Source organism: Ornithorhynchus anatinus, chromosome 4, assembly GCF_004115215.2.
Source record: "Ornithorhynchus anatinus isolate Pmale09 chromosome 4, mOrnAna1.pri.v4, whole genome shotgun sequence".
In the NCBI taxonomy this organism is placed as follows: Eukaryota; Metazoa; Chordata; class Mammalia; order Monotremata; family Ornithorhynchidae; genus Ornithorhynchus; species Ornithorhynchus anatinus.
Window position 1 is genome coordinate 125460097 of NC_041731.1, and position 13126 is coordinate 125473222.

Here is a 13126-nt window from a genome sequence, read left to right on the forward strand (position 1 = left end):
AAATACTTGTTCTCCCTCCAGTTAAACTGTGGGCCTCATGTGGGACAGGGACCGTGTCCAAATCCGGTTGACATAGGGCTCGCAGTCTCAACCCTCATTTTATGGAGGAGGTAACTGAGGCCCAGAGAAGTGAAGTGACTTACCTAAGGTCACACGGCAGGAAGAGCCCGTATTAGAAAACATTATCTTCTGACTCCCAGGCCTGTGCTCTGTCCACTACACCATGCTGCTTCTCTTTCACCTAGACTAGCTTTCTCATGGTCTCTGTGATGTTAGATTATCGTACATCTCTCTGATTATTGTACATCTACCCCAGAGCTTAGAACAGTTAGAACTTAGAACTAATTCTAAGCTTAGAGCTTACCCCAGAGCTTAGAACTAATTCTCTTCCCCTCTTCAAAACCCTACTTAAAGCTCACCTCCTCCAAGAGGCCTTCCCAGACTGAGGTCCCCTTTTCCCTCTGCTCCCTCTGCTCCCCTTCTACCCCCGCGACACCTCTCCTCAGCTAAGCCCTCTTTTCCCCCCTTTCCCTCTGCTCCTCCCCCCTCCCTTCCCCTCACCACTGTACTCGACCGCTCAACTGTATATATCTTCATTACCCTATTTATTTTGTTAATGAGATGTACATCACCTTGATTCTATTCATTTGCTATTGTTTTAATGAGATGTTCATCCCCTTGATTCTATTTATTGTCATTGTTCTTGTCTGTCTCCCCCGATTAGACTGTAAGCCCGTCAAAGGGCAGGGACTGTCTCCATCTGTTGCCGATTTGTCCATTCCAAGTGCTTAGTACAGTGCTCTGCACATAGTAAACGCTCAATAAATACTTTTGAATGAATGAATGAACAGTGCTCAACAAATGCCACTGTTTAATGTAATAGCAATACTAGCTATTATTTTTGTCTTGTTTATCTCGCCACCACCCCTTTCCCACATCCTCCCCCTAGCCTAGAATCCCTCACCCTCCACATACACCAGACCACCATCTCTCCACCTTCAAAGCATTATTAAATTCACATCTTCTCCAAGAGGACTACCTCACTTAAGCCCTCTTTTCCCTGCCTCACTCTCCCTTCTGCTTCGTCTATGCATTTAGATAATAATGTTGTTAAGCGCTTACTATGTGCAGAGCACTGTTCTAAGCCCTGGGGTAGACACAGGGGAATCAGGTTGTCCCACGTGGGGCTCACAGTCTTCATCCCCATTTTACAGATGAGGTAACTGAGGCACAGAGAAGTTAAGTGACTTGCCCAGAGTCACACAGCTGACAAATCTGTGACCTCTGGACATTTGATAGTCCCTAACCCCACCAAACTTATGTACATCTCTTCAATTACATATTATAAATTATTTATTCATATTAATGTCCATCTTCCTCTCTAGACCAAAGCTCATTATGGGCAGGAAGCGTGTCTGCTAATTCGGTTGTATTTTACTCTCCCAAGTGCTTAGTACAGTGCTCTGCACATAGTAAACGCTCGATAAATACGATTGCTTGATTGGTTATTACCCAAAAGAGTTTTCCCAGAGTCAGAGTGTGATTGGCCACAGGCCAAGGAAGCAGTGTTTCACGGAAGCAGGTGACTCCATCTTTCTTTCCTTTTTTCTGCAGAACTGGACTTGCTCCCTTCTGACTGCCTCATTTGTTGGAGCTTTTGGATCTTCCTTTCTGTATGGTTACAACCTCTCTGTGGTCAATGCACCCACCGTGGTGAGTATCTAATACCCAAGAGAGTGCAACAGGACACCCATCAGTCAAAATAGCAAAAATAAAAAAGTCTCAGGGGGTAACTCGTACTGTCCAGAAAAGTGGTATGTTCACTAACACTAATAATGGTATTTGTTAAGGGCTTATTATGTGCCAGGCATTGTACTGAGCGCTGGGGTGGATATGAGCAAATCGGGTGGCCGCACTCCCTATCCCACATGGGGGTCGCAGTCTCAATCCTCCATTTTACGGATGAGGTAACTGAGGCCCAGAGAAGTGAAGTGACTTACCTAAGGTCACAGCAGGGAGAGCCCGTGTTAGAACATATTATCTTCTGACTCCCAGGCCTATGCTCTATCCACTATTCCATGTTGCTTCTGTTTCACCTAGACTAGCTTTCTCGTGGTCTCTGTGATGTTAGGAAACATTGTGGGGTGTATAGATCTGCAGTTTATTTATTTATATTAATATCTGCCTCCTCCTCTGGACTGTAAGCTTGTTGTGGACAGGGAATGTGACTGTTTATTGTTGTAGTGTCCCCAGAGCTTAGTTGAGTGTTCTGCACCCAGTCAGTAAACGTTCAATAAATACGATTGAAGGAATGAATGAAGGGTGGTGGGAGTTTGAGGTACTCATGAGGGCTTTGAGGTGGTTGAGAAAATAATGGTTCCTACAAACACATGTATACGTACATACAGTTCTCGCTCACCACTGAATCCTTAAACCCAGGCAATGAATCTATCAAATTTATCATATTTGTTAAGCACTTAACTATGCCCCAATAATAATTGTGGTGTTTTTTAAGCCTTTACTATGTGCCAAGCACTATATGAAGCACTGGGTTAGATACAAGATAACCAGGTCCCACATTCTCACAGTTTAAGTAGGAGGGAGAAGAGGAATCGGAATCCCAATTTTGCAAATAAGGGAAGGGAGAAACAGAGAAGAGGAGTGACTTGCCCAAGGGCACACAGTTGACAGCCTGGCTTAGTGGATAGAGCATGGGCCTGGGAGTCAAAAGGACCTGCATCCTAATCTCGGCTCCACCACTTGTCTGCTGTGTGACCTTGGGCAAGTCACTTCACTTCTCTGGGCCTCAGTTACCTCATCTGTAAAATGGAGATTAAGACTGTGAGCCCCTGTGGCACATGGACTGCGTCCAACTTGATTAGCTTGGATCTACCCCAGAACATAGTACGGTGCTTAGCGCACAATAATTCATTCATTCAATTATATTTAGTGAGTGCGTTATTGTGAGCAGAGCACTTGGGAAACTACGATAGAACAATGAACAGACACATTCCATGCCTACATTGAGCTTACAGTCTAGAGGGGGAGATAGACATCTATATAAATAAGTTACAGATATGTCCATTAGTGCCGTAGGGCTGGAAGGTGGGGGATGAATAAAGGGAGAAGGTCAGGGAAATTCAGAAGGAAGTGGGAGAAGGGGAAAGAGGGCTTAGTCAGAGAAGGCCTTTTGCAGGAGATGGGCCTTCAATTAGTCTTCGAAGTGGGAGAGAGTAATTGCCCATTGGATATGAGGAAGGAGGGCGTTCCAGACCAGACAGGAAGTTCATTCATTCATTCAATAGTATTTATTGAGCGCTTACTATGTGCAGAGCACTGTACTATGCGCTTGGAATGTACAAATCGGTAACAGATAGAGACAGTCCCTGCCCTTTGACGAGCTTACGGTCTAATCGGGGGAGACGGACAGACAAGAACAATAGCAATAAATAGAATCGAGGGGGTGAACATCTCATTAAAACAATAGCAAATAACTAGAATCAAGGCGATGTACATCTCATTAACAAATAGGGTAATGAAAATATATACAGTTGAGCGGACGATTACAGTGCTGAGGGGATGGGAAGGGAGAGGGGGAGGAGCAGAGGGAAATGGGGGAAAAGAGGGTTTAGCTGGGGTAGAGGGAGTAGAGGGAAAAGGGGAGCTCAGTCTGGGAAGGGCTCTTGGAGGAGGTGAGCTTTAAGTAGGGTTTTGAAGAGGGGAAGAGAATGAGTTTGGCAGAGGTAAGGAGGGAGGGCATTCCGGGACCGAGGGAGGATGTGACCCAGGGGTCGACAGTGGGATAGGCGAGAACGGGGAACGGTGAGGAGGTGGGCGGCAGAGGAGTGGAGCGTGCGGGGTGGTTAGTGGAAAGAGAGAAGGGAAGAGAGGTAGGAGGGGACAAGGTGATGGACAGCCTCGAAGCCTAGAGTGAGAAGTTTTTGTTTTGTGTGGAGGTTGATAGGCAACCACTACAGAATGTTCCTACAGAAACACTCTGGGCATGTCACTCCCCTCCTCAAAAACCTCCAATGGTTACCTATCAACCTCTGCATGAAACAAAAACTCCTCACGCTTGACTTCAAAGCTCTCCATCACCTTGCCCCCTCCTACCTCACTTCCCTTCTCTCTACTGCCCACCCCGTACAGTCTCCTTCTCTGCCGCCCACTTCCTCGCTGTTCCCCGTTCACGCCTGTCCCGCCATCGGCCTCTGGCCCATGTCCTCCAGCTGTCCTGGAATGCCCTCCCTCCTCACCTCCACCAAACTAACTCTGTTCCCCTCTTCAAAGCCCTACTGAGAGCTCACCTCCTCCAAGAGGCCTTCCCAGACTGAGCCCCCCCCTTTCCCTCTGCTCCCTCTGCCCCCTCTCTGCTCCCCCTCCACCCTCTGCTCCTCCCCCTTCCCCTCCCCTCAGCTGAGCCCCCTTTCCCTCTGTTCCTCCCCCTCTCCCTTCTCCTCCCCTCAGCACTGTGCTCATTTGTACATATTATTACCTTATTTATTTTGTTAATGAGGTATACATCATTAGAGAAGCAGTGTGGCTCACTGGAAAGAGCCCGGGCTTGGGAGTCAGAGGTCATGGGTTCGAATCCCGATTCTGCCCCTTGTCAGCTGTGTGACTGTGGGCAAGTCGCTTCACTTCTCTGTGCCTCAGTTCCCTCATCTGTAAAATGGGGATGAAGACTGTGAGCTTCACGTGGGACAACCTCATTCCCCTGTATCTACCCCAGCGCTTAGCACGGTGCTCTGCACGTAGTAAGCGCTTAATAAATACCAACATTATTATTACATCCCCTTGATTCTATTTATCGTGATAAAGTTGTCTTGTTTTCATTTCGTTCTGTTTTGCTCTGCTGTCTGTCTTCTCCGATTAGACTGTGAGCCCGTCACTGGGCAGGGTTTGTCTCTATCTGTTGCCAAATCGTCCATTCCAAGCACTTAGTACAGTGTTCTGCACATAGTAAGCACTCAATAAATACTAGTGAATGAATGAATGAAGTGGACACGAGGCCAGAGACAAGATAGATGAGATTGAGGTGCAGTGAGTATGTTGGCATTAGAGGAGTGAAGTGTGAGATCTGGGTTGTAGTAGGAAAATATCGAGGTGAGGTAGGAAGGGGCAAGCTGATTGACAGTTTTAAAGGCAATGTTGAGGAGCTTTTGTTTGATGTGGATGTGGATGGACAACCACTGGAATTTCTTGAGGAATAAGAAAGTGTGGCCTGAATGTTTTTGTAGAACAGTGATCTGGGCAGCAGAGTGAAGTATGGACTGGAGTAAGGAGAGACAGGAAGCAGGGAGATCAGCAAGGAGGCTGTTACAGTAATTAAAGCAGGATAGGAGAAGCAATTGGATTAACGTGGTAGCTGTTTGGATGGCGAGGAAATGACAGATTTTAGCGATGTGAGACGGTGGAGCCATCAGGATTTAGTGATGGACTGAATATGTGGGCCGAAGGAGTCAAGGATAATGTCAGGGTTATGGTCTGTGAGACAGGAAGGATTGTGTTGCTGTCAACTGATGGGAAAGTCATGGGGAGGAAAGGGTTTGGGTGGGAAGATAAGAAATTCTGTTTTAGCCATATTAAGTTTGAATGATGGGAGGACATTCCAAGAGAGATGTCTTGAAGGCAGGAGAAAATGTGAGACTGCAGAGAGGGAGAGAGAAGAGGAGATGTAGATTTGGGAATCAACTGCAAAGAGGTGGTGGTTGAAGCCATGGGAGAGAATGTGTTCTTCAGGGAGTGGGTAGCGATGGAGACTAGGACTCAGAACTGAGTCTCAAGGGACACCCACAGTTACGGGGTGGGAAGCAGAGGAGGAGTCCACAAAAGAGACTGAGAGTGATCGGCTAGAGATATTGGAGGAGAACCAGGAGCGGACGGTGTCAGCCAAGACAAGGTTAGGGAGTGGCCGACAGTGTCCAAGGCAGCCGAGAGGTCGAGGAGATTAGATGGAGTAGAGGCCATTGGATTTGGTGAGAAGGAGATCATTTGGTGGGAAGCAGCGTGGTTCAGTGGAAAGAGCACGGGCTTGGGAGTCAGAGGTCATGAGTTCGAATCCCGGCTCTGCCACTTGTCAGCTGTGTGACTGTGGGCAAGTCACTTCACTTCTCTGTGCCTCAGTTACCTCATCTGTAAAGTGGGGATTAACTGTGAGCCTCATGTGGGACAACCTGATTACCCTGTATCTACCCCAGCGCTTAGAACAGTGCTCAGCACATAGTAAGCGCTTAACAAATACCAACATTATTATTATTATTATTATCATTGGCGACCTTCGAGAGGGTGGTTTCTGTGGAGTAAAGTGGACGGAAACCATATTGGAGGGGATCAAGGAAAAAATTGGAGGAGAGAAACTTGAGACAGTGGGTGTAGACAACTCGTTCAAGGAGTTTGGAGCAGAATGGTTAGGAGGGCATTGGGGCGGTAACTGGATCTTAACAAATACCATTTAAAAAAATGGCAGCACTGGGATTAAAACCCAGTTTTGACTCCCTGGCCCATGTCCTTCCCATTAGGTCATGCTGCTTCCCTAATGTGCAGCCCATCCATTTCACACTTGGAAAGAATTTCTGCAGACCTGAAAACCCCAGCCTGGCTATAACAACTCTTGGTTACACTGCTCACAGACGGAAAGTTTTTTATAGACTCCTTTATCCCATTCACTGGACACAAAAATATTAAGGCTAATTCTCACACTTGTGGAGGTGGAAAATCAACCGCCATATGGTGATGGAAACTTTTCCTTATAGACTTTTAAAGGATCAAAAAATACTCCCTCCCCACTGCTGGGAACAGAAGGTTCTAGAACAGGGGTTCAGAATTTCCCTGTGCGGGAGTGGGAGAAAGCCCCACTGTGGCAAGCATTGCTCAGCTCCCCCATATTTTTTATGGTATTTAAGCGTTTTCTATGTGCCAAGCACTGTTCTAAGCACTGGGGTAGAAACAAGATAAGCAAGCAGGACACAGTCCCCGTCCCACATGGGATTCACAGTCTTAATTCCCATTTTATAGATGAGGAAACTGACACACAGAGAAGTGCCTTGCCCCCTAAAAGTGCTCAGCCCGAGAGAGGTGTGATGGGAAGTGCAGAGCATGGAATAGCTGGCTGAGAAACTCCTTGCTGTCCAAGGAGTCACCCTCGGCTAGAAGGAGGGATAAGTTTGAATCCAAAAGGGAAGCAGCATGGCCTAGTGGAAAGAAACAGACCCGGGAGTCAGAAGACCTGAGTTCTAATCCCAACTCTGCCTCTTGTCCGTTGGGTGACCTTGGGCAAATCGCTTAACTTTTCTGCCCCTCGGTTTCCTTATCTATAAAACGGGAATTAAATCCTATGCCCTCTTACCTAGATTATGAGACCCAAGCGGGACAGAGACGGCATCCAATCTGATAATTTTACATTTACCCCAGCACTTTGGAATGATGCTTGGCACATAGTGAGCGCTTAACAAATGTGGTAGATTGGATACCATAAAACCATTAAACCATTACTTGGGTTTAATGGTGAGCAAGCTAATGTGTGGGGGCGGGTGGGGGGGGAGGGTGGGAAGGGGTGTAGAGGAGCCAAATTGGGGAGATTATACTGTGTTTCAAGTCTAACTTCTTCTCTGACTGAACCCTTGAATCTTGCTTGGCCCTGGTGACTCATTTTTGAAATCTATACAATCCTACTGAATACAAGCTGAACTTCCACAAAGCACGGAGCTGTTTTGTGGAACCACCCACTTACCTGTGTCAGATACCTCGCTGTGCGTGTCTCCGAAGGCCGGAGGGTGGGGAGAGTGCCTTGGGCCCAGAGCAGTTGATGGTTTACATAGCCCCCAAAACTTGGAAAGTTGTTGAAGAGAGCCAGTCGATACAGTGGGGAAAGTGAGAGGAGGGCATTGAAGCCAATAACAATAATAATAATGGTGTTTATTAAGCACTTATTATGTACCAGGCACTGTACTAAACAGTGGAGTGGTTACAAGCAGATAGGGTTGGACACAGCCCCTGTCCCTTGTGGGGCTCACAATCTCAATCCCCATTTTACAGATGAGGGAACTGAGGCCCAGAGAAGTGAAGTGACTAGCCCAGAACAGACAAGTGGTAGAACAGGGATTAGAACTCATGACTTTCTGACTCTCAGGCCCGTGCTCTATCCACTAGACCACACTGCTTCCATTGCCTCCAACCTTCCATTCCCTCCAACCTTCCATTCCTCACATTCCTCAGCTGAACCACATCCTGTCAATAACAGGACCCCCAGCCAAGAAAAGACTAAGCTCGTTGTGGACAGGGAACATGTCTGCTAATTCTGTGGTTTTGCACTCCCCAAAGAGCTTAGTACATTCATTCATTCATTCAATAGCATTTATTGAGCTCTTACTATGTGCAGAGCACTATACTAAGCGCTTGGAATGTACAAATCGGTAACAGATAGAGACAGTCCCTGCCCTTTGACGGGCTAACGGTCTAATCGGGGGAGACGGACAGACAAGAACAATAACAATAAATAGAACCTAGTACAGTGCTCTGCACACAGTAAGCACTCAATAAACACCATTGATTGATTAATTATGGGCTCCACTAATGCTCGCTATGTGCAGGACACTGTGCTAAACCCTGTGGCTGAAGCCAGATGATCAGATTAGACTTTGTCTCCCCCGGACCTGGGCAAGATGCTCAGCCTGAGGTAGGGAGAGCACAGCTCATTTTGCTCCTAAGGAAAGAGCAAAGGTCTTAGGTGACTCCCCCAAAGTAATAATAATAATAATAATAATAATAATATCTGTAGTATTTGTCAAACCCTTACTTTGTACCAAGCACTGTACTAAGTTCTGGGGAAGATGCGAGATCATCAAGTGCCACAAGGGACTCACAGTCTAAGTAGGAGGGAGAACAGGTTTTAAATCTCTATTTTGCCGATGAGGGAACAGAAGCACGGAGTTAAATGACTTGCCCAGGGTCACACAGCAGATTAAAGGTGGAGCTGGGATTAGAACCCGAGTTCTCTGGCTCCCAGTCCCATGTTCTTTTTACTCCAAAATGGGTACTTTATTCATAAGAGTTCTTTAAAATACAAACAGTAAAGTTTGCCGATGTAAATCCTCTGGGGAGCAAAAGACGAAGGGCACTGAGTCATCAGGAAGAAGTGTGAAATCATTTTTTTTCTGGAGAAAAAATATAGAACATCAAGTCTTTGTTTTCTGATCAGTGGACCTAATTTTTGTTTGAGACAGTCATTTAAAACAGATTTTGGCTATGTACATAAGTGAATATAATGAATGAATGAATAAGTGCTGTGGGGCTGAGGGTGGGGTGATTATCAAGTGCTTAAAGAGTACAGATCCAAGTACAGGGGTGACACAGAGAGGGACTAGGGAAGCAGCGAGGTCTTGTGGAGAGAGCACAGGCCTGGGAGCCAGAGGACCTGGGTTCTAATAATAATAATAATTGTGGTATTTGTTAAGCGCTTACTATGTGCAAAGCACTGTTCTAAGCGCTGGGGGATACACGGTTGTCCCACGTGGGGCTCACAGTTTTTTTCATCCCCATTTGACAGATGAGGTAACTGAGGCACAGAGAAGTTAAGTGACTTGCCCAAGGTCACACAGCTGACTAGCGGCAGAGCCGGGATTAGAACCCATGACCTCTGACTCCCAAGCCCACGCTCTTTCCACTGAGCCACGCTGCTCGGCCACTTACCGGCTGTGTGACCTTGGGCAAATCACTTAACTTCTCTGTGCCTCAGTTCCCTCACCTTTGAAATGGGGATTCAATGCCTGTTCTCCCTCATACTTAAACTGTGAGCCCCACGTGGGACCCGATTATCTCATATCTCCCCCTTAGTACTTAGTGCAGTGCCTGGCACATAGTAAGCGCTTCACAAATACCCAAGTTATTGTCATTAGGGAAAGTGAGGGCTTATTCTGGGAAAGCAGTATTCTAAATTCATTATCGACAGGGAGCGTGTCTGCTAATTCTGTTCTATTGGCCTCTCCCAAGTGCTTACTACAGTCCCCCAATTAGACTGCAAGCCCGTCAAAGGGCAGGGACTGTCTCTGTTACCGATTTGTACATTCCAAGCGCTTGGGATGAACAAGTCGGCAACAGATAGAGACAGTCCCTGCCGTTTGACGGGCTTACGGTCTGATCGGGGGAGACGGACAGACGAGAACGATGGCGATAAATAGAGTCGAGGGGAAGAACATCTCGTAAAAACAATGGCGACTAAATAGAATCGAGGCGATGTACAATTCATTAACAAAATAAATAGGGTAACGGAAATATATACAGTGGAGCGGACGAGTACAGTGCTGTGGGGATGGGAAGGGAGAGGTGGAGGAGCAGAGGGAGAAGGGGAAAAAGAGGGTTTTTAGCTGCGGAGAGGTAAACGGGGAGTGGCAGCGGGAGTAGAGGGAGAAGAGGAGCTCAATCTGGGAAGGCCTCTTGGAGGAGGTGAGTTTTAAGTAGGGTTTTGAAGAGGGAAAGAGAATCAGTTTGGCGGAGGTGAGGAGGGAGGGCGTTCCGGGACCGCGTGAGGACGTGGCCCGGGGGTCGACGACGGGATGGGCGAGACCGAGGGACGGCGAGGAGGTGGGCGGCGGAGGAGCGGAGCGTGCGGGGTGGGCGGTAGAAAGAGAGAAGGGAGGAGAGGTAGGAAGGGGCAAGGGGATGTAGACCCTTGAAGCCTAGAGTGAGGGGTTTTTGTTTGGAGCGGAGGTCGATAGGCAACCACTGGAGTTGTTTAAGAAGGGGAGTGACATGCCCAGATCGTTTCTGCAGGAAGATGAGCCGGGCAGCGGAGTGAAGAATAGACCGGAGCGGGGAGAGAGAGGAGGAAGGGAGGTCAGAGAGAAGGCTGACACGGTAGTCTAGCCGGGATATAACGAGAGCCCGTAGCAGTAAGGTAGCCGTTCGGGTGGAGAGGAAAGGGCGGATCTTGGCGATATCGTAGAGGTGAAACCGGCAGGTCTCGGTAACGGATAGGATGCGTGGGGTGAACGAGAGAGACGAGTCAAGGATGACACCGAGATTGCGGGCCCGAGAGACAAGAAGGATGGTCGTGCCATCCACGGTGATAGAGAAGTCTGGGAGAGGACCGGGTTTGGGAGGGAAGATGAGGAGCTCAGTCTCGCTCATGTTGAGTTTTAGGTGGCGGGCCGACATCCAGGTGGAGACGTCCCGGAGGCGGGAGGAGATGCGAGCCCGAAGGGAGGGGGAGAGGACAGGGGCGGAGATGTAGATCTGCGTGTCATCTGCGTAGAGATGGTAGTCAAAGCCGTGAGAGCAAGAAAGAGCTCAAAAAATACTATTGATTGGTGTCAGCCAAGATGTCCACCTACAGAATTCACACTCTCTCTCCAGGTTGTAGTTTGATTCAGTCACTCAGTTGTATTTATTGAGGGCTTACTGGGTGCCGAGCACTGTACTAAGCACTTGGGAGAGTACAATATAACAATGTAACAGTGGTAGATATGACTAGATTTTGTGCCTGTTTAACTGTCAGTGGAGGCACCCCTTCTGTTCTTCTTCCTTACAGCAGTGGGTCAGAATCGCCATATCCCATGAAAATTAAGCAGATTTTGAGTGGCTTGGAGCCACTGTGTCCAGAGATAGAAGGAATTCTGAAAGAGCAGAAAGATTATTTTATAATTCCCATGCAGAGGGAAAAAAACCTAAATCTCATAATTATGTATGGTCATGAAACTCCATGGTGTTTTGATAGTTGAAACTGACCCTAGATTTTTGTTGACTGTAAGATCCTTGTGGACAGGGAACGTGTCTACCCACCCTGTAATATTCTTCCAGGTGCTTAGTACAGTCCTCAATAAATATGATCGATTGACTGTATTTACCCTGCATGTTTCTTTGTTGGTAAGCTTGGCTTTGCTATTGCTCGATTTCTCCAAAATGTTTTCACTGCCAACCATTTTATCTACTGTGCAAAGCATCTGCAAATGGAACAGCTAAATCAAGATTTTGTTTACATAAAAATCAAATGCAGCATGATAGTAATTTGCTTCAGTTTTCTGGCAATCATGCTTTTCTGCTAGATTAATTGCCACAACAAAACATGTTAACGTGACACATAACGAATGCCTTAAGATCTGTGCTGACACTCTGTCCTTGAGAAAATAAGGCACTTTAAGAGGAACAATACATCAATTTCCTTTTTCTCTCCCAGAACTTTTATGGGCCTGTATTGTTTTTCTCACACTAATTCACATTTCAACTCAAAAGCTCACCGTGGGCAGGGATTGAGTCAGTTTATTGTTGCATTGTACTTTCCCAGGCGCTTAATAGAGTGCTCTGCATAAGTGTGCAGTAAATACCACTAAATGAATTAACAGTAACTATCATTAACAGTAGTGGTATAATATTTATTATGCTTGACTATGTGCTAAGTGGTGGGATAGATAAAAGGTTATTTGCTCAAACGCAGTCACTTTTGCACCTGGCCTCACAATCTACCTTATGCCTATTTGGCAGATGAGGAAACTGTCTGGTTGTGGCTAACAGACAGTCACACAGTAGTCCAAAGGTGGAGTTGTACCTAGAATCCAGGTCTTCTGAAATACAGTCTCTGACTCCCCCAATTTCCTGTTGCTTTCCATTAGGTTCCCCCCCCAAACCTCTCTGTTGCTTTCCTGACTCTGCCACTTGACAGCTGACTGTGGGCAAGTCACTTAATTTCTCTGTGCCTCAGTTCTCTCATCTGGAAAATGGGGATTAAGACTGTGAGCCTCACGTGGGACAACCTGATTACCCTGTATCTACCCCAGCGCTTAGAACAGTGCTCTGCACATAGTAAGCACTTAACAAATACCAACATTATTATTATTATTATTTCCTCAAGAACCAAGTCTAGGCTTGGATTTGCACCCCTTATTCAACCCACCCCCACCAATGTACATGTCTGTAATTTATCTCTTTATAATAATGTTGGTATTTGTTAAGCGCTTACTATGTGCCGAGCACTGTTCTAAGCGCTGGGGGAGATACAGGGTCATCAGGTTGTCCCACGTGAGGCTCACAGTCTTAATCCCCATTTTCCAGATGAGGTAACTGAGGCCCAGAGAAGGGAAGCGACTTGCCCACAGTCACACAGCTGCCAAGTGGCGGAGCCGGGATTCGAACC

The 13126-nt window shown here is 46.9% G+C and overlaps 1 protein-coding gene across 3 annotated transcripts in view; it reads left to right on the forward strand.

Moving 5' to 3' along the window:
* The window catches only part of SLC2A9 (solute carrier family 2 member 9), a 304495-nt gene that overhangs the window by 96818 nt on the left and 194551 nt on the right, over nt 1-13126 (forward strand). For all 3 annotated transcript variants that reach the window (XM_039911938.1, XM_039911939.1, XM_029063982.2), the window contains one exon: nt 1615-1713. In XM_039911938.1, the coding sequence (XP_039767872.1) occupies nt 1615-1713 (99 nt within the window). The remainder of the gene's footprint in view (nt 1-1614; nt 1714-13126) is intronic.